The 24,863-nt window shown below is 40.3% G+C and overlaps 1 protein-coding gene across 5 annotated transcripts in view; it reads right to left on the bottom strand.

Moving 5' to 3' along the window:
* Positions 1-24,863, bottom strand: part of LOC140137946 (uncharacterized) — a 41,500-nt gene that overhangs the window by 5,598 nt on the left and 11,039 nt on the right. For 3 of the 5 annotated variants that reach the window (XM_072159752.1, XM_072159754.1, XM_072159753.1), the window contains exons 3-4: positions 18,378-19,186; positions 17,452-17,839 (exon numbers count right to left, since the gene is read on the bottom strand). In XM_072159752.1, coding sequence (XP_072015853.1) covers positions 17,452-17,839; positions 18,378-19,186 — 1,197 coding nt within the window. Of the gene's footprint in view, positions 1-5,666; positions 6,473-12,962; positions 13,665-17,451; positions 17,840-18,377; positions 19,187-24,863 lie in introns of those variants that run through there. The other 2 variants (XM_072159755.1, XM_072159756.1) reach the window with 2 other exon arrangements.

The raw sequence follows: 24,863 nt of genomic DNA, 5'->3' as shown, positions 1-24,863 counted from the left end.
GAGAGTGTCGTTCAGTAGTTGGGCCATTTGTTTGAAACTTCGGTGGTTGAAACAGTAATTCTCAAGAACAGAAGATTTGCAAGTCTAAAAATACTTTGATAGTTGAATGAAACTTCATCACATATTATATCACTTATGTATAAATTCTAGACAGTTCATTGGTTGATCGCCATTTATCATTTTTACCTTCAGTCTCCCCATCACATTGCTGTGCTGTGTAGTATGCATGCACCAGATTGTGTGTTAATTGACCCTTAGACTCACTGATTTAGTTATGGGGTGGATCCCAAAATGTTAAGTATGTCATGGCAAAACATGGTATTATGTTGATGAAAAAATGTACTATTTTTAATAGAATTTATGAATGAGTGATAAAAACATAATAAACTTTTACATTTGAGTATCTCCGTTTGAATTTCATACACCCTCTGAGAAAAATTCAACTTGAATCTTCCACAGAGGGAGGGTGAGTTTCCATTTGTAATTCATACTCCACCTGTGGAAAATATTTCATTATTCTTCAGAGGTGTAGCTAGGGGCAAGTAGTGCGTTTTCGTAACTGACCAAGGTTATTTTTTCAGCGACACCCCAGAAGAGGATATATTTCCCAGGAGTTCATAACTTTATTTCTTTAAGGGCCACAATATTGATTATTACTCTATTTGGTAATTTAGGGCTGAATGTTGAGAAGCAAAATAATGCTAAAAAACACAATGAAACCCAACTGTCTTTGTGTGAATACACATTTATTACCACACACAACTGGAAACTACATTTTAATCACACTTCACAGAAAATGAGATACCAACAAAAGCAAACTACATTTACAGCCTGATAATTCTGTGACACAATTGAGTAAAATGATGCAAGTAAATTTTTAAATACTGTATATGTACCAATAAGCAGTTGTCCTGCAAGTGTTATAGCCGCAGCAGTGAGGGTTTATAAGTTTCTGCCCACTTGCTATACATCATGGGATAATGAGCAGGTGGTACTCAAATATATAAGGCATACAGGGATGTACCGCTCTAATGGGTAGGATTTTCACAAGATATCCTTAGATATGGATCCGTTGTTTGGAAAAAAATCCTTATTTAGTCTCCTTTTAATCCTTTTCTCAATTCCTATTTTTAAAGCTCAAATCATGTTTTTTCGCATGCTAATGTACACACATAAAATTTGGCACTACACTTATAAAATCTGTAAAAATATATATATGGAGTTATGGACCTTAACCAAAATTTTTAGATTTGTGTCCCTATTTTTGGCAAATCCTTAAATATCATATGGTTCCCTATTTTTGGCAAAATTACTTTAGAAATGGGCACCCAGCATTGCTATACAAGTAGTTTCGAGTAGTCCTAATTCCAGTGCAGGAATTCCAGAATGTCTTTTGGAACTTACAATTAGGAATGGGATTAAGGCAAGGATTATCATTATGGTCTTAGGTCTTTTAAGACCTTAAAAGTTTAAATGTCTGTGATATATCATGTGTTTAACTAACTACATTATGTGAGCGCTACATGCCTATAGATGGAAATGATTTGGCAAAATATCAAATTTATGTACTACACAATACTGTTTCCAATAGAGGCCGTCAGCGTGACGTCATACGCCGCCATCTTGTGGGCACACGCTGTGTTGGTCGTTCGATCTCCATGCAGCAAAATCACGTGTTGATGCGCGATAACAGCTGCGTGGCAAGCTGCGCCCTGCACGTGGTGTCCGACGCATGAACACACAGATCATTTGTACCCACAAGATGGCGAAAAACTGACAGCCTCTATCAATTGCCCTGTACAAAAAGTCTGTTTTTCATTGACAAATCAAGCTTGGTAAACATGTGGATTGTATAATAATAAACATGACCAATACTGCATATAACAATAACTGTCACATGAACTTCCTTTATCAAAACATCCCAGCAAACACATAACATTTGACAGAAAACATTTAAATTTCAGGGGTTATATAAAGTGTATAAGGGTATAAAACATTCTAATAACATTCAAAACATCTGTCAAAGGTTGCTGTAAAACATTCTAACACAATGTTATTTCAGTGTTGACAAAATATTTTGCAAAAATGTTTGACAAACAATATTTTATAATAACATTTTACAAATGAAGAGCTTGTTTCCAAACCATGTTAAGTCCACAAACACATGTTTCTGATTTACCTGTGTGATATTACAATGGGTTGTGATGCTATAGGTATAGTAATGTCAGTTCAGTGGATGCACCATTACAAAGCAAACAGTGGATGGATGTACAGTAACAATACTGTGTGAGGCCTTTGGTTCCCAAATGAGAACAAAAGTCTGCATATTGTTAAGCAGCATTGTTGTGGTAAATAATGGCCAGTGTTCTTAGTCGGTTAATTAACCTCAATCTTACCGGTTAATTAACCGGTTAATTAACCGGTAATTAACCGCATCATATTTAACCGGTGGTAAAATAGGTTAATTATGAATTTTGAATTATTCTGACGCTTTTTAAGTTTTAACATTTTAATATCACTTCAGTGTTTACTGGAAATAATAAAATAGTATTCTTCTTCTTGCTCTCTAGTCCTAGAGTGTTATGCATGTCATAGACCATTTATTGCATGGTATATGAGCATGTACAAATCCATGTGGGTGTGTGTGTGGGAGGTCTTTGAAAAATTTTATGCGAGGGATGTGCCACACAGACTTTTGGATGCTGACTTTCTCTATACATGTCCCTACTTCCAATCAGAATTTGTTTTATATCAAACGAAAGCTAACACTTCCCCCTAAAAACACTTTTTCCCATTAGGTCAACAGATAACGCAATTCAATGTTATAGCAAGGCAAATGTGGTAAATCTACCTATCTAAGTACAATTTTGACCAAAATGTAGGTTTTAAAAGTCAAAACCTCAAGTGTTCCTTACAATATTTTTCAAATTTTATGTTATTTTAAATGAAAGAGCACACTTATAATTATTGTCCATATACTAGCCTCATTTTATTGACTCAGCAATGGCCAATTTTCTTTAAATTGCAAATCTTGTGCAAAAAGTTACTATTTTCGTCTGTTTTGTCATACGGTTGTAAATGCAATATGACATTGCTAAAGAGCACAAGCTACATGTACACATTGATGACCCAAAATGTGCAAATTTCGTCGCTTTTTGCGCATTGCACATTTTCCTTGTCCTACTCCTTACCCATACCAAAATTGCTGAAAAGGTACTCAAAAACCTGTGACACATCCCCATATACCTTCAACCAGGGAGAATGCCCCCCCCCCCCCCCACCACCTGTTGTACATGTACCCAAAAATCCACAGCAGAGTGAACAGATTATATCATTTTGGCCCAGGATTGCTTCAATTAATAAATTAAAAGTTGATAAAATTAAAAATGTATGCGAGTCACAGACTTACAGTGTCATTGTGCATCTGTGTCAATGAGTGTAAAATTTTTTAAACAGGTTGAATTGACATTATAAGTTTATATGAGAATAACTTTTTAATTAAAATGGAATGTTTTAAAGCTAAAGGTGGACAAAAACACTTCATGCTCATGTAAAATACTTGCACAATGTTTTTCAGTTTGATGGCATATTGAATTTCGAGCTTGGATTTATATATTTTCCAACCATAATTAACCAATCTTACCGGTTAATTAACGTTAATTAACCGGTTAATTAACCGCCGTTTATAATTAACCGGTTAATTAAGAACACTGATAATGGCTTGTTGATGGTCATTGCTGCTAATGTCAAACTTATCAAAGTAATTGTGATTGTAGCACACAAGTAAATGAGAAACACATGGTTGTGGAATTAACGTGGTTTGGAAACAAGCTCTTCAAATGTTGATAGTGTTTTTCCATATAAAATGTTTTAAAACACATTTTCATGACCTTTATATACCCAACATCTAAATGTTATTTGCAAAAAGTTTATAATGTTTTAAAAACATTTGTGTGTTTGTTGGGATACAATCTTGATCATTTTAAAATTGTTCTGTATTGTAAGTAGTGTACTCAGACTGGCACTGAAAAGACATACACAATACAATACTACAACCCAAGACATTCATATGGCTTTGGCCATGATGTAACTATTAGACAGACCTTAACAGGTGGATTTTGCTCCTCCATGGAAGATATGCAAGCTTGTCTATGCTAAATTCATTCTTCAAAATAGACTCACACAAATTTACTAGCCAACATTGATACAACTTAAACATTTACATACATTTACTTCAAAATCAGAATCATTTTTTTTTTTTTACAAATTATCTAATATATCTGGACTATTAAATTTTACAGTAGTCTGAGAAGCAAACAAATCTGTGCTACCCGGAAAAACTTTTTAAAGCCATAGATCTTCCTGTGCACATCTAACATCTGCTGAATTCGGCAGTGTTTACAAATGTTAAATTCTGTGTTATATCAGTGATATAAATTTACATTGATGTAGAAATTATTTGAGCAGAGCTAACATTTTCTGAGTTACATTAACTATGGCAAATTCACTATGGGCTATTCCAGTTGAAATCTAAACAATTGTACATTACATTTCAAATTTCTGGAATTTACCATAAAACTAGCACCTTTTCCAGCTGGATTGAACATAAGCTACAACTGCAATTGAGATGGTACTGAAATCTTCCACAGGGGGTGTGTAGATTTTAAATGGAATGGTCCACTGTATGAGTCTAGTCACAAGTATCAGAACAAAGGTAATTTCAAGTTTCTTGTTTTTACTAATAAATTATATATATATTGGTATGCAATTCTTTAATAACACAGAGCATAATTTCAACCTAGTACTCTTCTTTAGGTTTCATGATTGAGTTGATATTTTAAATATTTCAGATCTATTCAATACATAAATAATTCATGTGCAAATGGAATATACTCTTCTTTAGATTTCATGATTGAGTTGATATTTAAAATATTTCAGATCGGTTTAATACATAACAGACAAATGCAGACCTTTGTTCCTCTTATCACTAAAACAACAGGTCTATACAATGCATGGGGAATTTGTACTTTGAATTGTTTATCACCCATGTACATGTAAAAGCACTTTTTAAAAGTACCCAAAGTATTTTTCAATGTTTCATTAGTCTAAAATGGACCCAAGCAAGCATTATGCGGTTGTTTTCCTAGATATCCTATGCAAGTATGCTGAGTCACAATGAAATTCATTGCCACCTACATGTAAAACCTCCAGTACCCATAATGAATGGATTACATTCCTGAGGAGTTTTTCACCCAGAATTTTACCTTCATATCAACTGACATTTTTCAGGATCTGGGTGCCAGGTTTGGCTACCCCCAGGTACTCAAGTTTGGTTTTGGTAGGGACGTGCATGAGATTTTGGAAGTAGACCCATAAATATACCAATTTTTCAAGAAATTTGGACCCATTGATATACCAAAAGTCAAAATTTTCGCTGAATTTACCCAAAATTGTCTTAGTTTTTACAAATTTTCCCAAAATTTTGGCTAGATTAAGGAAAAATTGGGCTGTTTTCCGAAAAAAAATGCGAAAATTTTGAAAAAAGGACCCATTCATATATCAAAATAGGCTTTGAAAAAGGGGTCATTGATATACCAGAAGGCTACCCATGTTTGCGGCACGTCCCCGTATGGCCATTTGTACTGAGTACCCCGGGGCTACCCTTTGATACCCTAACCAAGGTATATGCTCGCATAGGTGGAGATATTCAACTTGAAATACAAGTTCCTAGGGAATAGATCATAATGTTGCATATTTTTGTTTGACAAATTCAGAAATTTTGCTCACAACTTTTACCCCAGTCATGAGTAAAATGTTTGGATTTGTCAAACAAAAATATGCAATATTAAGATTTTGGATTACAACAGGCTATTGTCTTCAATCAAACAAAGCTATGAATAAACAAATGATTTCAGTTGATTTCTTGGGAGTGAGCTTCTATTTTCCTAAACATATATATTGTTTTGTTCCTCTCCGTTATTTCCCAAACCACCAAGCATACTTTTCTAATAAGCCTGCCCTTTTCTAAACAATTGAGCCTGGTTTATCGCACAGCACTGACCCTTCATTTGAATTGGCCTTCTCCCACAATCCCTAGCTGCAAAAGTTTCCGTCTCATGTTAAGCGTTATACACGCCTGGGCCGGGGAATTAAATCTCAACACATACTCTTCAATCTTGGCCAAATCTGGATTCTCACGCAAACCATCCTGAATCTCATACGGCAATTTCTTCACAAACACATCCGTTCTTGGTGAACTGAGATTTACGATATATCCCAGCTTAGCTTCCTGAAGCCTCTGCTGCGCTATGTCATAGTAAGCTTTAGAGACGGAGCGCAGATAGCCGGGACCGTATCTGACTACGGCATAGTGTGTTGCGACTGGTCCACGAGTAAGCAGTATTGCAGACATGATGTCGCGTAATGTGACTGTTTCATCTCTTCTTTGTCGATGTAACTTCCCATTCAACCCCTGTGGAATTGAGAAAAGTTGAAATAAATACGGTATGTAAACTTCAGCTCTCCTCAAATCCACTTCTTAAATATACACATGCTGTTTTCTTTACACATGGATGGGAGACAGGAAACATGATTTGGTTTTCAAAATATTCAACTGAAAAAGTATCATTTCTTGTATATCTTGTGGGCAAGTGTTGCAGAGTTACAGGTACAAGTACACAACACTTTCATGAATTTAAGATCCAAAATGTGAGCTTTTTGTAAGTTACTGTAAAACAACCAGAAAAGTACATTATACTGTATACAAAAAGTATCCATACACTACAAAAGCAACATCTTAAAGACACTAAACCTATGTTACCAAATAAAGCAGTCAATAGTTGGAAACATTTTGTTTTGCATATTTTGATACCTCATTTGGCACAATGCAACTTTATTTTCCCAACTTATACCAATTTGAATGAAAAAAATAGAGCATTTAAAAGTGACAAAGATTATAGACTTTTCTCTCGAAACACACATAATGAGCATAGCAAGTGTGTGTTGATCTATAGTGGGAATCGCCCTGACAGAAGAAATATCCCACATGTGTCACTTTTGAAATGCTCTCTTTTTCCATTCAAATTGGTATATAACTTGAGAGAATAAAGTCGCATTGTGCTGAATGAGGTGTCAAAATACATAAGAACAATATTATCCATCTATTGATTACTTTATTTGGTAATTTAGGTTTAGTGTCTTTAAAATATTATTATGGATACTTTTTGTGCACAGTACATGTAAATAAGGAAGGGATGCCTTAGATTCAAGTCAAGTTCCATGCTCAAACATGCAGGACAAGTAATGAAAAAAGGCAACACCACAATGTGTCACTCAATCAGAAGGGGTATCAATGCTTCTGTATAATGAAGCAACCCAAAATATCAATGTTCATAGCTGACCACTCTTGCTCCCTATCGGTAACAAAACTGGAAGTGGGTTAAAATAACATTGATGTGTAAAAAAAACATACATGTAGGAAAAACACAATCAACATTTTAAATCCCTCACTCCTTGACCAAACTATAGGGTGTACATGTACGCCATCAATCTAGTTGGTTATCCTCCAATGCAAAGAGATGGATACATGTATCAAAATTGCAGAAAGGGTATCAAAAATACATTTTGTCTAAAAAATCCTGGAAAGGGGTAATTTTATTATTTTGGCACCCCTTGTAGAAGCAATGGACTCTTCCAGTTAAGATGCATACAACCCCTTTGGATATGGAAGACATGACCTTAATATCCCACACAGGGGGTGCAGATTTCAAATGAAGTCACACATTCAGGTAACCCTATTTAAAATTCACACTCTGTGTGGAAGATTATGGTCATGGAATCACAGGATTTCAACTGGAATAGCCCATCGGAACCATCCAAGATCCAAGAACCTCTTCCCGGAGGTACTCAGTACAAATGACCAAACAGTAATGTGCCGCAAATATGGTTTTTGACAATGTTAATCCCAGTTCTCCCTCGATAGAACCATGGATGCTAGCGAGTAAGATATTGTCATGTATTTTCACATACTATTTCACAAAGCGCAAGCAATGTATGCGATGTTCGCAAGCATCCAAATACGATGGACTGAGCAAGTTAACATTTTCTCTCAATTGGTGATGGAAAAAGAAATTGTAGTTTTCTAGTCTAAAATAATTGCATTTTTATAGTTGTGAAGGACAGTAACAGCACATAGAATGTTGCGTTTGTATGAACAGGGTTCATTCATTCATTTTCATATCTAAACGTTGTTTAGTCATGAAAATATATGAACAAACCCATAATTTATTTCCTTTTGTTTTTCAATCCTACAGGTGAAAAAAATTGATATTCTCATCAAAATTTGGGAGCAACCCAAAATATTGATATCATGCTATAAACAAAACCATTAGATTCGATTATGTTGGAAAAAACCATTTGTCTGATGCAGGAACCATAATTTCCAACATTTCAGGCTTACATTTCTGGCAGGGATGCAAGGGATTAATCAAAAACACAAATAGTTTTGTGTATACTTAAACAAAAGCAATATCTTACAGACACGAAATCTATATAACCAATCAAAGTTAATTTATTCTGCTTATTTTGTTACCTTATTCAGCACAATGCGACTTTATTCCCCAAGTTATACCAAAGAGTATTTCAAAGTTGACCAACTTGGTATAGTTTTGTAAATTGTCACTTTTCATTCAAATTAGTATAAGTTGAGAACCCGGGGGGGGGGGGAGGCACTCCCATATATTGACATACGCCATGCGCCCATGAAATAACCCCATTATTTTTGGCAAATCCTACACCCAATGACCCTGTTTTTTCAGTAGCCTACACTGAATAACCCCCTTTTTTGAACAATTATTCCTCAAAATTGAAATTTCGGTGCGCTAAATGAGTTTTGTCTTGAGAAATACAGTCACATTTTTCCAAATGAGGTTTAAAAAGCAGAACAAAATTCCCCATCTATTGACTACCGATTCTTGGTAATTTAGGTTTAGTGTCTTGAAGATATTGCTTTTGTTTTAAATGTATGGATACTTTTTGTGTGTAGTAATGTAGATGACAATCATCATGTTGGGTTGTTCCTTTACACTCATAGTTATTGTGATGTTATGTGATATCTTGATATACAGGAAACCAATACTAAGATGAACACTTCCTTTAGCCATACACTGTATATTTGACTCATTATACAGACCATAAGAGAATCAAGGTACGGTACCAGTTTTCACCCCTATGTATCCTAAACAAAGACAGATATGTCATAATTAGAACCAGATGGCTGCATATTTTAGCTTGGATTTAAAACTTCATTTGTTGAAATCAGTCAAGAAATTTTAAAATTTTAAAAAGACACTGTGATCCAAAATGCCAAGGAAGATGCAAATTCAAAAATTGCAGATATGAGATTGCTCCGTTAGATGCCCTACTGATTTGTGCTTTCCATTGATTAAAACATTAAAGTACAACTCTTGATTTTGTTCCTTCCTTGCTTTTTTGATCACTGATGTCAACAAATGACACATGAGGTGTTAAATCAGAGCTACAGGGTACATGTTTTAATTATGACACATTTGTCTTTGTTTAGGATATTACCGGGGCGAACATAACTGGTACCTAAATTATTTTAGGGTCTGTATATTATTTGATAACATCATGTGTATGAATTAAATAAATTACTCCATAAATTGGACACACATTTGACTTTTGACATGTTTTATTTCAGATACCAAATTCAATTATTCAAGTCATGTGACAAACAAACTTTTTACAAAACGAGTGGTTATTTTCGCAAGGGTTTTATCATCCCAAATTTTGAGGGCGCGAATATACCAACACGCAAAAATGTATTTTTTTATATGAAGTTACATTATACAAATATTGACTGCTATGAGGGGCACAGTTAAAATTATAGGCCCGAGGTGATGTCAAAACCATGACTATGCCCGAAGCGAAGCTGAGGGCATAGTCATGGTTTTGACATCACCGAGGGCCTATAATTTTAAACTGTGCCCTAATATTAAGCAGTCAATATTTGTTTTATATACCGAATAATATAGATTCTTCTCATTTGATTGGTTAAAAGATTTCCTGACTGACAAGGCCTACAAGCTTTTAACTGCATAGGCCTTTAGGCTTAAATGCACACAGCATGACAGTGCATGCAAGAGCAAGGGTGCAGAATTTGGACCGATATCTACCGATGTCATAATCTAAAACAACCCTACCGCTTCTGTGCTAACATCACACACTGCCGAAGTCTCCAGGTCGTAGTAATTTGTCTAAAAAGTGACATTTGGCAGGTATAAATCCTTGACATGTAACATTTTGTAAACAATCACTGCACTCACTACGGCGGCCGGTTAAAGATCGTCATTCAAGCAAGGAGAGGTCAAATTCATTGCGAACTGTGACCGCGATAGTCTCAACACTCGTAATCAACGCCGGCCGTATAGTGGGTGCGCAATGTATACTGAGCGATCTGTGTATTCGGGTTGCGAGTATCCAATTATATCCAATTATTTTCCGGGCATAGAATCAACTGTGCCCGGGGCACAGTTGTTTTATGACGTCATCTTGATAGAAAAAGGGGGCACAGCTATTTTAATGACTCCACTTTTAACCAATCAGATGAGAGGAATCTATATATGAGGTATATAATATATTATACTTAAAATTTTGCAAATTAATCAACTTGCAACATTCCTAAAAAACTTAAAAATAACTGTTAAGGGATCTAAAATGAGCGTTTATTGCGTTTCGACAGTATTTTTTGTGGGACACAAGAGCACCTCAGACCTATCGAATTGCATTCTGAATACGAAGCATGTCTTTCTGATATCAAATAATTTTCATTTTTTGAAAATCACAATATAATACAAATTTTATGACAAATTATAAAAATGTGATATTTTTCAAATTTTTGATATAACAGTCCTCGAAGAAAATGATATAAATCTAATGATATATTCTTAAAGTGTATGTAGCAGGGAGGAAAATCCGACGGTCAATTGAAAATTTTGACCTTTCATATTGAAGATATGGATTTTTTCCCCAAAAGACCTAATTTTTTTGGTGTTTTGGGAAAAAATCCATATCTTCAATACGAAAGGTCAAAATTTTCAATTGATCGTCGGCATTTCATCCCACCTACATACACGTTAAGTATAAAACATCAGATTTATAAAGTTTACTTCGAGTACTGTAAAATATCAATTTTTAATGATTTAACATAAAATGTATATTAAATTGCTAATTTCAAAAAAACAAAATTATTTGATATCAGAATGACATTCTTCGATTCAGAATGCAATTGATGTCTGATGTGCTCTAATGTCCCAAAATAAATACTGTCCAAACTTTCATACCACAGCCCTTAAGCGGAAATATGCACTTTTACAGTAATTAGCATTACAAAGTATGTTGCATTCATAAACATATATGTACTCCCGAAATCTTCCCGAAATTATTCCAGAATAGTATTCCTCATTCAAACCAATTCAATGCACGACCTCTGAGTTATTTGCATGACTTTGGAGGGCTATTTTGAAACAGTCATGGTTGCACATGCAGGTACTTCTTTTGAAAATCCTAAACAAGGTATTGCAGTCCCTGATGGGATATGCAGCTTATAGAACACGGATAACCTCTATGGGCTATCCTGGTTGAAATCCATACACCCCTATGGAATTGGAAGACATTAATCTTCCACAAAGGGAGTGTGGATTTCAAATGAGTCACCTAAATTGGCTACTCCATTTAAAATCTACACTCCTTCTTCTTCTTCTTCTTCTTCCTTAGTAGTACCAACTTCAGAATCCTGAATAATATCGTACTGCGGCGGGGTGCACGCGCTTAGTAGCTCAATCAAAGAGGAGTCAGCAAAATCAGGTGCAATTCAATATGTACAGTGATGTGCGATAAAAATAATTGGATGCTGGCTACTTGGTGGAGTCCCTTAATGCCAACTTGAAGGTATCAAGAGATCTGAAGTCTGCTGGATCCTTTTCTAGTTTATTCCAGTCTCGGCTTGAGCGTTGGAAGAAGGATGAGGCAAACTGTTGCGTGCTACAGTAAGGCAACCAGAACCTGGAGTTGTGACCTCTGGTGCGTGATTTCGCTTCTTGGAGGTAGTCTTTCCAGTCGATGTCTACCAAGTTGAACCTGATGCGATATAACATGGTTAATCTGTACTGAAGTCGCCTGTTTTCAAGTGACGGCCACTGAAGGTCCTTGAGCAGGGATGTTACACTGTAGCTGCCAGTGACATAGCGGGCGCTGCTGCGCTGGACCTGCTCTATCTTTTTGATGTTACGCTGGGTGTGGGGGTCCCAGGTTGCAGCAGCGTACTCCACAATCGTTAGAACGTATGTCATATAGGTGGCTTCTTTAATCCTCCTGCTGCAATGGTGAAAATTGCAGCTCAAGGAGGCCCTGGTTGAATTGGCCTTCTTGCAGGTAACATCAGCGTGTTCGTTGAAGGGAGTGTGGATTTCAAATGAGTCACCTAAATTGGCTACTCCATTTAAAATCTACACCCCTGTGTGGGAGATTAAGGACATGTCATCCAGCGGGTGTATGGATTTCAACTGGAATAGCCCTATTCACTATTAGGTCGCTTTTGCCAAGGTTATGCTTTGTGAAAGGTTTTATGTTATATTAAAATCCATTTACTTAAAATGTGTTTCAATTATAAATATTTGTGAAATTTAACCATTGGAACTCACAATTATGATGCAACTACTGTATGTCTCATTCATGAAATCTACCCTTGGTTGAGGTGGAGTGAAATGAGGGAATCATATACCACACCTTTACCAAGGAAGTAACTGACTGAGGCTTGAACCCACACCCTTTCTATTATATTATTACTTATATTGACAACTCTTTCCCTGGCAGAAATTTTGACATTGGCAAAGATTTGACGAAATTAAATATATGGTAAAAACAGATGCAATATAAACAGGGGAAACTTTCACTCACTAGGAGACTCAGTTGGTCTATTTCACAATTGTAATTTGGTGACAGGGCTACTGATAAGCAATTAAAAAGATCCCTCACAACACCCCCTTCACCATGTTCACAGGCCAACAAACCTTTGTTGCCAGAAGATTAGTCAACCTGGGCATTCATCCAGGATAGGATGTGAGATACCGTCCTCAAATAAAAGTAAGGCAAGTTGATCAGATTATAGTTTACTACCTGGATGAATGACTACCTTCACAATAAACGTATCTTCCCAGGGAAAGTTCCCTCAGGCACATGACCATCGTCACATAGCATCTTCTTCATCAGTGGAGTGATTGCATGATCATCACTCTTACAACAATACCTTCGTTCAAACTCTTGAAACGAAACCCCATTGCTGCTAACTAACTCTACATCACCTGCCGAAACTTCTTGCGGGTTTGGTTTCACGATATCATTGTCGCCTTGTTATTGCGGGCGTTTTTGATTTCCACTAACGTCCCAAATGTTCCTTCACATAGAGTCGATACTGCAGCGTCGTAGTGTTGTTTTTGCAATCCAAACCTGGAGTTTGCACGGTGAAATGATCTGTGAGTAGTCACTGGCCCTGGCATCAACAGTACATTACGAATCACATGCTCTGGTTTGACTATTGTGGCTACTACTGGAGATGTAGAAATACTTGATGAAGATTTGATTTTTTTCTGCAAAACAATAAGAAAGTCTTTGTATGTATGAACAGGTATATAATACTAATGTCTGCAGCATGGTACCCCTCCCCTTTTTATCTAAGCAAATGGTAAAAAACCCAACTGTATACAGGTCTACACTAGTGTAAAGCAACTTTATCCAGAATAGAGTCCATAAAACAGACTTGCTGCATCAAGTGTAGACTTCTCATTGGATAACTTGTATCCAAAGAGCCCAAACTGAATGTTGCTCATGAAGGAGAAATACTGTATAATAATTTTCCAACTTCCCCTAGTTTAACTTCCTTGGTTTAAACCTAGAACTTGTACTCTTTTTGTGGCAAACTTTGAATACCGTACAAATTATGTCTTTTCAGCAGCAAAAATGTAAACTAATAATATCGTAATAACATATTGATAAAAAATAACCAAAACCCATGGCAGCAATAGTGTATGTTTTGCATCTGAATTCTTCACTTGAAGATAACTGTATAAAAGAAACCCCTCAAAAATGTCGGTACTTCGTTTAAGTTTAACATTAAGACAATACTCTCTATTACCATGTGGATAATTATTATACTCCACGAATGATTGGATCTAAAAAAAACTTAGCTTACAAATTAAAAGCAAGACACTTTGCACTATACCATTATACTTTAACATAAGGTAATAATTATCAAACTTACCTTTGCATTTTTAGGTTATAAAGTTCTTTAGATCTTTCCCAGAATGAGTGAATCCTATCTGGCATCTCAGGTCAGGGGTCAAGGAAGTTCACGGAATGATACTATGTTCGCTGTCTGTTGAGAATTGAGCTCCCCGATGTAACGCATTTACATAAGTATACATGCACATCATGCTATTGATCTATTTACAAAATGAAGACTTTTCAGAAATAGATAAAGTTGTGACCAAAGCTGAATTTTATTTCATTGCTTTTCCAACAAAGTAAATTCCATTTTAAGAGTGTCAAGACCATAGATCAAAAATCAGTCCCCTTTCAACTCTCGAGCTACATCACTCAAAACGTGAACTGCATTGACCAATCACCCTCTACCAGCAGAATCTACTACTTCCTAAATCAATTCAATATTCTCAATAACTAATTCTAGTAATATTTAACTAGGTATAAATCATTAAAATTCAAAGAAATGTGCACAGAGAGATAGCTTTGTTATCCACAACAGTTCAATGACCTCCAGATTTGATCAAGACAGTTACTTTCATAAAAGCACATACTTTATGTTTGCAAAAGCAATCAAACATAATTCAGCTTAAAGATGTCCTACAATAAAGATCCTGTGACTCCAAGAAGATTAGACCCAAAATTGCATCCCCTCCCCTGAGTGACATGCAAACTCATGGTAAAGTGACAAAAGTCCTTGGGACTAACCTCTTTGTGTGAAACAGATACATGTGGATGGTCAAATTAAACAGACCAGATGAACAAGCTATGTTCTGCTGATCTTGATAAAAGTCCAACCTATAGCTATCTACATCAGGTATCAACACCACTGGGGATTGCAGCTTTCTATAGTGGCCCGCCCTAATTTCGCAAGCCCAAATTTGTTACACATGTAGACCCTGTATTATGAGAGGTGACTTGTCTCTTCATTACTACTACTGCTAACTAAACTCCTCAAAAAAAGTTTGGAAACTTTCAAAAACGGCTGTATATCAGAAATTTTTGAAATCTATCTCCATATTGTTTCATATCAGTGAAATCAGTTCTTTCCTGTCAACAATGACACCTCATTTCTGATGATAACATATTCCACGGCTGAGTAACTTTCTTTGAAAGACAGAGAGGTCTCAAAGAAAATGTGCCAAACTGACCATTGTCTGCGAATGCATGAATAAATGAATGAATGAAAAGTTGTTTGCAATGCATCATGTTGAATGAAAAGTGCTAGGATGGGAAACAGTTCTACATGTGGATTCAAATGGATCAACGCAAGTCAACCTCTCTTGCTGGTCACTTCTTTATAGTGATCATTTGCAAGAAAGTTCTAATCAACCATGGTTCGATTATCAGATCTGGATAAGACTCGAGCTATTCTTGGTCAGCTTGAGGCGTTTCCCGCAGTATGATCTCCAAGCTAAAAGCCAAGTTTCACAGACCGAGATGTCAAAGGCAGACCCAGAAGTGGCCGCCAAGAAAAAACAATGGTTGCAGAAGACCGGTGCGTCAGAATGGCAGCACTTTAAAGCCATTTTTTAATGAAACAGTGTTAATTCATGTTTACTGATGCAAATGGCGCAGACATTGGCAGATTTGGCACATTTTGTTTGAGACCTCCTTGTCTTTCAGTTAAAAGGGGAAACTATAAAGAAAATTGAAAAAAAAAATGATATCAAAAGACCAAACATGAGTAAATAATTATACCTGAACTATCAGAAGTGACAAATGAGGCCTACTATTGTAATAACTTTCCATAGTTTTGAACATTTGAAATAATCGTACATGTCAGATTCTCAATAGAAGAGTTGTTCATTTCATTCAAATTATGCCTTAAACTGCACAAAATTGTTCCATTTCGACACAAAATGTCTCCACTTCTCCAATCAGCCTCCACCAACATTGCATTTTTTGAGTTGACATAGAGTCATCGTTGTGCAAGTGTGTGACACATTCGCGCCGATTAGCTACATCAGCAAAACTACCCATCACCTACCATTAGCTTACCATTTAAAGTCAAACCCTTTAACTGGAAAGCCTGGCTACAGGCCTCATCTCATGATGACCAGTTCACCAGTCACATCTTCTAAAGGGTGGTAAAAGTTGATGATGCATTATATCACTGTGATTTCTTCATACTGATGAATACCACATATAAACCATAGAAGTGATATGTAACAGGATTAACTATCATAGCAATAGGTTAAAACAATTTTTGGATATATCACACTGCACTAGTATGTTCACACGGTACCTCTGCATTGAGCTATAGATGTCACAGAATAGGGATAAACACCTGGATCATAATTCTAAAGAATATTTATATCATGCTGATCACTCATGCCTTAAGATTAGTATCTTTGAAAAGAGCGGGATTGTATTCACTCTATGATTGCAGACATACACAGGTGATAAGTTCAACCTGCTTGTAGTGCAGGGCGATATATTCAAAACTGTATTAACCTATTGCTATGGTATTCGATCCTGTAACATCATCACTTCTATGGCAAATAAACAATCCTATATAACCCGTCCTGTGCCCAGTGTGATTTTCTTTGAGTGCAAGCAGGTCAGTAGCAAAATAATTTTTGCACTGCAAACAAATTACTAACATTGCCTTTTATAGACATTACAATAGGACCAGTTTCTAGTAATTTGGGATTCATCAGTATGCACTGATCACAAAGATATATGCCACCACTGTTCAATAGTTTTAGCAAAGATAAGGCAATATTTCTGGTCACTGTTTTGATTGAAAAATGAAGCTTCTATGCACACACAAAATGCATTGTGATATGGCGAGCCCTCGGACAGAAAGCCTGTAAAAACCACTTATGAGTTACAGTGCGGTCCTCATGAAATTTTGTAACTAAATTCAGCAAGATGGAAATGTGGACCAAAATAATATTAACACTACACTACTACAGTTTACCATTTGAGTTTGGGCCAGTGAAAAATTAACGAGGGTGCAAAGATTTCAAACCCAAGGGCTCTAAGACCCTTGTAGATTTTGGCTATTTCGAACATGGTGGATTAAATTATAAGACCAAGTTGAATCTTGCCTATTATCTTTGTTCAAACTATTAAAAATTCTGAGAAAATGTTGATGAAAACTGTGCCTACCTTAGGTGAGGTTCCTTGTCCTTTATTTGCAGGTGACCCTAATGCTCCCGGCCTTCCTGGACGAGGAAATCTGTAAGATGACATTCCTCCTAGCTTTCTCTTTTGAGGGGCAAAGATAGGAGTGGAGGGGGTACCTGTCCATGATTGAGACAATACCCCTGATGTAGATGGTTGTGATTGATCTGATGAAGCTGTAAGGTGGAATGGGCCTTGAGATTGGCTTCCTAAAGATGACGACTCTGCAGAACTGTTAGGAGGGAACAAATCCGAAGGTTGGGACTGAGATGCGAGTTGCTGCATGGCTGGTGATCCCATGTGAGACCGGGACATGTGGTCTTGCAGAAGATCGGGGTGTGGGAATGATCTGCTGCACATTACACATTGATACCTGAAATGGAAATCAAGAGAATAATTGACAGGTTGAAGAGTCCACAATGCAATATGGTTAACCTTAAGTGTTATACTGACAACTACTCTGATTGGTAAGAAAGAAGCATATGTATCATATATTGAGCCACTGACAACTACTTTGATTGGTTAGAAAGAAGCATATGTATCATATATTGAGCCAATCAGAGATGCGGTAAGAATAAGTTCTATTTTGATTGATTACTCAGATGAGTATATAAAGTAATTAACCAATTGGAGGCAAGTAGAGAAGAACACTTTCTGCCAAAATAAGCCAAAGCTAAGGAGGCAAACATTTCATAACCAGAAAGGACTTCCCTGATTTCCAATTTTTCCAGATCTGGAACATGTTAAATCCCAAAGATTCCTTGACATAATACTGGTATCAGATTACAACAATGTATGTTATTTTGGCTGTTTAATGTGATCTACTTAGTTCTGGGGGTAAAATAAAGTACATATGAGGCACTAAATGATTGTATTTTGAAAAAGAATTCAACTGTACAACAACTATTTACCTCTTCAACGATGATGACGATGCATAACCTCTGCCTCTGCCACGAAATGATGAGCCTGATGACCCTTGACCTCTAAAATGGAATGTCTGTGTGTGTTTCTGTAGTACCTGTACACTACGGAATGCCTTTTGGCACAAAGCACATTGATATGGTTTGGGTGACATTGGCATTGAGAATGTACCCACTGAAGCTTCCTCTCCTTGCAATGAGTCAGTTGAAATGACACCTGTTGTATCCATAGGTAGATCATCCTGAAGATCATGAAAAGATACTGGTTCTGTACTCTGTGTGTTCGTATCCAGAGTCTCACTTATCATACAAGTGGTACCTTCTGATTCATTGTCTTCCTTTTCCACTTTAATTTGTACACCTTCTGGAAGTTGTCCATTATCAGTAGAAAGTTCTCTTTCTGAGGTTTCTTTGTTCTCAGACTCGTCACAAGATGGTTCATTTGATACAGTTAAATGTAAAGGAAGAACTGTCTGTTGATCTTTACTATCAAACACACTTTGACTATCGAACTGATTTTGACTTTGAGTGAAAGAATCAAGCTTTCCCACCTGTCCATCGTCAGCTTCAGATAAATGTTCATCGGCATATCCACTTTGGATGGCTTGATCGACGTAATCGATCTGCGGCAATCCGGTATCACCGGATACTAGTTTGTCTTTGGGATGTTTGTGTAGGGTGTTGCCTTTGTACGCACTATGTAGACTGCCTGTAGCATAATACTGATGGCTGGTGACATCGGCGGCATCATGAAGTTTGACCAGTATCTCACAGCCGGTTTGGATGGACAAAGCATGTGCCTGAAGGAAACCACACAACAATTACATTTAAATTGGAATAATTGTGAATTTCAAACTGGGCAAATACTGTACCTCTCTCAGACTGTACAGTTACATCAACTGGTTACAAGGGTTTTACACCTGGGAAGATTAACTGCTTTAAAACCGAACAATTGGATACTAAAGGTACCTGTACATGTACTTACTTTTGCAGAACATGGGATTTTACATGGCCATACAAACCCACAGCCATTTGGCTTGAGACCTTGCTTTATTTTCAGCAAGTGATTGCAAGTCAAATGGCAAAGATTATTAATTGCCTGTTACTGGTTACGCACAAACATTTTTATGATTTTATTTTAAAGTAATTCTTGGATAAGCACCACGATAAACACACAAGCATATAATGTGGTCCAGAAAATTACATACACACACTTAGTGCGCTACAAGTTCAAACTAGGTATGCTCAACCATAGCAAGAATTACTGAAATTAACTGTAGAGTCACATACATTCAAATAAAACAAGACACTGCAGCAAGACACCGTCCACAACTTAAACAGTAAGTAATCAAATGAAGATGGACTCATTCTTGTGCTTCACATTATGTGATGAAAAAAGAACAGTTTGTGACACGATCAAGGGAAATGAGTTGGATGTCGCTAATATTGATTTTGAGATATTGGTCAAGAAAGTGTTAAAATTCTTTTGTTTTCTATTGTTTTCAGCGATTGATAAATTGATGAAACTTCGCAAAGAAAAGTTGTATCAACATGGGGTTTTCAGTTTCTGAAAGCTTTAAATGTCTTCATTAGAAACATAAGTAAAACTCATTTTTGACCATTTGAACATTTTAGGTTGCACAAACACATAGTGGGTGAAAAAAAGTAATGAAAAAAGTTAGAAAAGCTGAAACTTTATCCAAGCAATACAGCTGTCTTCACCAATGAAGATGTTAGTTCCTTGCCATCAAAAGGCACCAGCCCCTTTCCAGCAATGTCAGACATTCCAAGTCTCCACAGCTGGAGTAGAGAAACTAGTCCCAAACAAAAATGTTTGGTAGACTCATAACCGTGCGATCTTACCTTTCCGATGTTGATTAAGATACTTCTTGCATCGATCCCAGATGCGGAAAAACCAATAGTCATTTTGTCCCACATAAATGAATAAATAACAAAAACCCCGATCCCCGGTGGACTCACCCAAAAGGTGACGTCACACCCCAGCCTATCTTTGGCTTCAGCCGACCCTTGCCCACCCCTGGGGATTGGAGAGGGACGAATGTCGGTATGCACCGCGCCGTTCAGTAGTCACGAGAACAGAGCGCCGAAACAGTGTCGCTCCAGTGTTTGTGAACACGGAAGCTAACCTCGAGACCGTGTGCAACTCAGCACCGCCGTCCCGAAGCCAACGCCAAACCGGAAAGCCATCTTGAGAGTTACGTATTTAAGCGTCGCTTTTGACGGAAGGTCAAAAGGGTGACCCTTAAAGTAATCTAAGACTGTGTTGGGATCCCTTAGGAGGATCACTTTCCTTTTGGTAGACACTGTTGAACATACCGTCGAGGCGTAGACTAATAAGGTAACCATCGGTTATGATAGTCAACCCGTCCTCGAAACCTCGGTGAATGGAGAGGACAGCTGACTTATAGCTGGCCCCAGTGGCCCGCTGAAGTCTTGCTTGGAACTTTTCTGTCAGAAACTCCGGAACTAGCAGCACAGAGGCTCTAGCGGAGAGCTATTTGTCTCATAGCACCAAGCGTAGTATGGAGCCAGACTCTGGCTATACGTCACGGAGGGTAGACTTCCGCTAGCCCCGGCGATGAGAAAAACAGCTTCTGATGAAAAGTATCCCTCGCTGCGCGTTCCTGGTAAGGGCCATGCAGCTAACTGCAGGTGCTCTAGTGATAGACTGGTACCTCCGCTCCGGGCATCCGGAGTAGATCTGGTACTGGGAGTGCCAGCGGCCTTGCCGCTAGCAGAATGACAATGCAGTCTTCCCACCCGATCTTGGTCACCACCCTCATGAGTAGTGAGATCGGAGGGACTGCATAAGCTGTCATCCTCCCCAGTCTATGGACAGAGCGCCCACGGTGAATGCTTGGGGTCCGCGACCCTTGAGCAGTACACCGGCAGTGGATGATTGCGATGAGATGCGAACAGATCTTTCGAGGGTGGTACATCCCTTGAAGATCGCCTGAGCGACCTCGCGGAGCAAGGGACCATTCTGCTGGTCTCGACACCCTTCCTCGTGGCAGAGTGTGCGCGAGGATGCTGGTGACGCCTGCGATGTGTATCGCTCTCATCGTAATCTGCCTGAACTTGCACCACCCTATCAGGTGTCGTGCATGCAGGCTCAATCGTGGTGGCCCGGAGTCCCCTTGTCTGTTGGGGTAGGCTACCACGGTTGTGTTATCCGTCAGGACAACGGTATGTGATTCCACGATCACCTCGTGAGCGAGGGAGGTTGATGTGAAACTCTGTCTCTATGGCCCCCATAGGCCCGAGACGGAGTCTCCAGGATGTGGACCCCCAGCCCCGCTTTTGACGCTATGGTCGCTCACTACGTGACATACCGGGGTGCAGGAAACCTGACACCCTGGGTCAAATTGGGCTGATGGGTCCACCACCAGAGTTCCTCTCGCGCGATCTCCGACAACGGAACCGCGAGGGATATTGGGTGACGACTGGGCCTGCAAGCAGGCTAGAAGGTGTAGTTGGGTAAGCCTAACGTAGAAACGGCAGTACAGTACGAGGTCTACCATACTGGCCATTAGGCCTACCACCTTCATCCATGCCACAGCGGGTTTTGCCCGAGACTCGCCAAGAGTCAGGCACACCGCACCATGTTCGTCACCCGCCGGGTGAGAGCACCGCGAACCCCTCCGTGAGGGTGATCTGGGCCCCTACAAATAGTGGTGTTCATGCGTCGGGACCACGCTGGACTTTTTTGAGCTGATCAAAAATCCAGGGTCCCGCACCCTACGGACTATCAACCCCATGAGACCCGTAGTCTTCAGTGGAGTGCGTCCGTATATGAGCCAAACGTCCAGGTAGCAACTGATGTTGACACCCCTGTGCTTCAGGTACGCTGCCACCGCTCTGACCAAGAGTGTTAAACACCCTGGGAGAGATGGACAGGCGGATGGCCGGTATCAAAACTGGTAATTTTGATCCTGTACCTAGAAGCGCAGATGCCTCCGATCTTGAGAGGCGATTGGCATATGCAGATAGGCGTCCGAGAGATCTAGCGATGTTGTTCCCATGCCCCTGATGGGGCAGGCTAGCACCGAGGCGAGAGTCCCCATTCTGAAACTCTTGGGCCTGACGAACGTGTTCAACCGCCTGCGGTTCCGGATGGGGCTCCTGTCGCCAGTATTCCTTGGAGCCAATGGCTCCAAGATCACCCAGTAGAACGGGGGTAGACCGGGACAATCGCCCGCTTCGTGAGAAGCTGTGTGATCCCTGTCAGTAGTGCCCGACGCTGGGGGCCGTCTGACGGCACTACTGTGGACCTCTGAAATGTGCAGACGAATGTGGGGAGACTGGGTTGCCAGTCTGTAACCCCCACTCACCACTGACCATACCCAGGCACTCAAAGAGATGGTTTCCCACCTCTGGGTGAAAGCCATAGCGGTCGTCCACTGGGAGATCCCCAGTGGAAAAACCGCTGAGCCCCCAGGAATGCTCTGCCTAGCTTCCCTTGGAAGAGCGCTTGCTCTTCTTCGGGCTTGCCAGCTGTTCCTGTGCTACCCTGGCGCCTCCCAGAAATGGGTGCTACAGAGGTAGCGGGCTCGGGTACTGTTGGTGGTGCACGGCCTGCTGAAGTCGGAGCTCCTACCCATGGTAAGGGCAGTTTCCGACTTCTTCAGAGTGCTCCGTTGGTAGCTTCTTTGCACGGTCCTCCACCGTGGCGCAGAAGCATCCAAAGAGAAAAAGGACCCTGCCTTTCCATCGCGTGAGCGATTGGAGTGGCAGGCCCCACCCCCGGCGCTGAGTGGACACCCTATGGGCTAGGCCCATGGAGCTCTCGTTGAGGCTAGCTGTTAGCACCGCTAATAGGCTCACCTCGCGGAAGAGCTCAGATGTTGTCTGAGCGTGATACGCTTGACGACATCTGGGTCCCTCTCGGATCCCCTCAGGTAGGTCCTGTGGTCCTCCCTGCTTACATCGCAGAGGAAGCGTGCAAGCACGCCGGCGTCATAGCTCTACTGAGCTCGACAGCCCTACGATATCTACCCGTGAGGTTTGCCGGGAATGAGAGTGCAGGCGGCCCCTGTGAGGAAGCAGCAGCTGAGCATCCTACTGAAAGGATCCCCTGGTCCTCCTCCATGGACTCCCCTTAGGGGGTGTCCGGGGAAGATCAGTGCTGTTGCTCCCCTCGCGGGCAGCGGGGAAGGAGATTGTAGTGATGTCACTACCGGACTCAGCTTCCGACTCTTTCCCTCGCCCACAGTATCCGTGATCATGCTCCGATGATGACGGTAACTGAGGACGGGCATCTGAAAGCGGGTAAGAAGGCATAACCACTGTGTGGCTCGCCGACTACCTGCCAGCAGAAGAGGGAGTACTCCCGCAAGACCCTGAGGTATCCGCCATGGCACCACTGGGTCCGCATGCTCTCGCAGCCGTCGTCCTAGCGCTAGCAGCACAGGGCCTACCCTGCTCAAGATCTGGGTTAGCCCCATGCCGGCTGGCCTGGTCAACAGCTGATGTTGGTACTGCGTGGCCATCGCGAGGCGACACTTGCCACGGTGCTAGGCCGTGGAAGAGCCGCCCCGCGGCGGGTACCGCGGGGCATACCCAGCCGGCAGCTGACCCTGAAAAGATCCGCCACCAGGGTAACCCCATGGTACTGCAGTACCAGCACCGCCTCCCCCCCTTGTTGCCACAGAGACTGTGGCGACTAAGGCGGGTGCTGCGGTACCGGTGCGGTATCAGCGTGGGTACCCTTGAGGGTTCCCAACTGTGGACCGCTGTACCCTCGCCACACCGCGTCCCTGTTTGGGGGTCAAGCTGTGTGCTGGCGTGGTACCGGCGCGGTACTAGCATGGGTACCCGTGAGGGTTCCCGGCTGTGTACCGCTGTATGGCGCGTGGTTCCAGCGTAGGTGCCCGTGAGGGCTCCCGGCTGTGTACCACTGTACCCATGCCTCACTGCGTTCCCCGCAAGGGATCAAGCCGCAGTGTATGGGTACCCGCTATACCGGCTGTCCCTTGGCTAGAGGGAGCTTGCCTAGTACCACGGGTAGCTGAGCGTGCAGATACCCCGATCAATCACCTCGCCACCTGAATAGGCAGCGTCAATCAATGGAGCTACGCCTGTTGATTTGACAGTGATCGATCAAGAGAGGGTAATTGACCCATTGACGATAATGGATCACCCACGCTCCGCTGGCTCTCGAGGACATAAGTGGGTTGTTGATCAGCTAGGCTGTTCAAGCTACTTACTGTACCCTCTAGAGCTTCGCCCAAGGTCGCTGTGTGTGGCGGACCACTCACGGCAGCTATGGGCGGGTGCATAGCGGCTACCACTGAAGTCAAGCCGTAGCTCGCCTTTGTAGCTGCCACGAATGCACCTGGGTCGCTGTCCCGTGAGAGACTGCGAGCCCAACCCCTGAATAATCGCCAGCCAGTCCCTGTGGACAGCCAGCAGCTATTCTAGGGCCCAGGGTATCACTCGGCGGTCCAGCCATGGAAC

Source organism: Amphiura filiformis, chromosome 17 (genome assembly GCF_039555335.1).
Source record: "Amphiura filiformis chromosome 17, Afil_fr2py, whole genome shotgun sequence".
NCBI classification, from domain to species: Eukaryota; Metazoa; Echinodermata; class Ophiuroidea; order Amphilepidida; family Amphiuridae; genus Amphiura; species Amphiura filiformis.
This window is presented reverse-complemented; position numbering and strand designations above follow the sequence as displayed.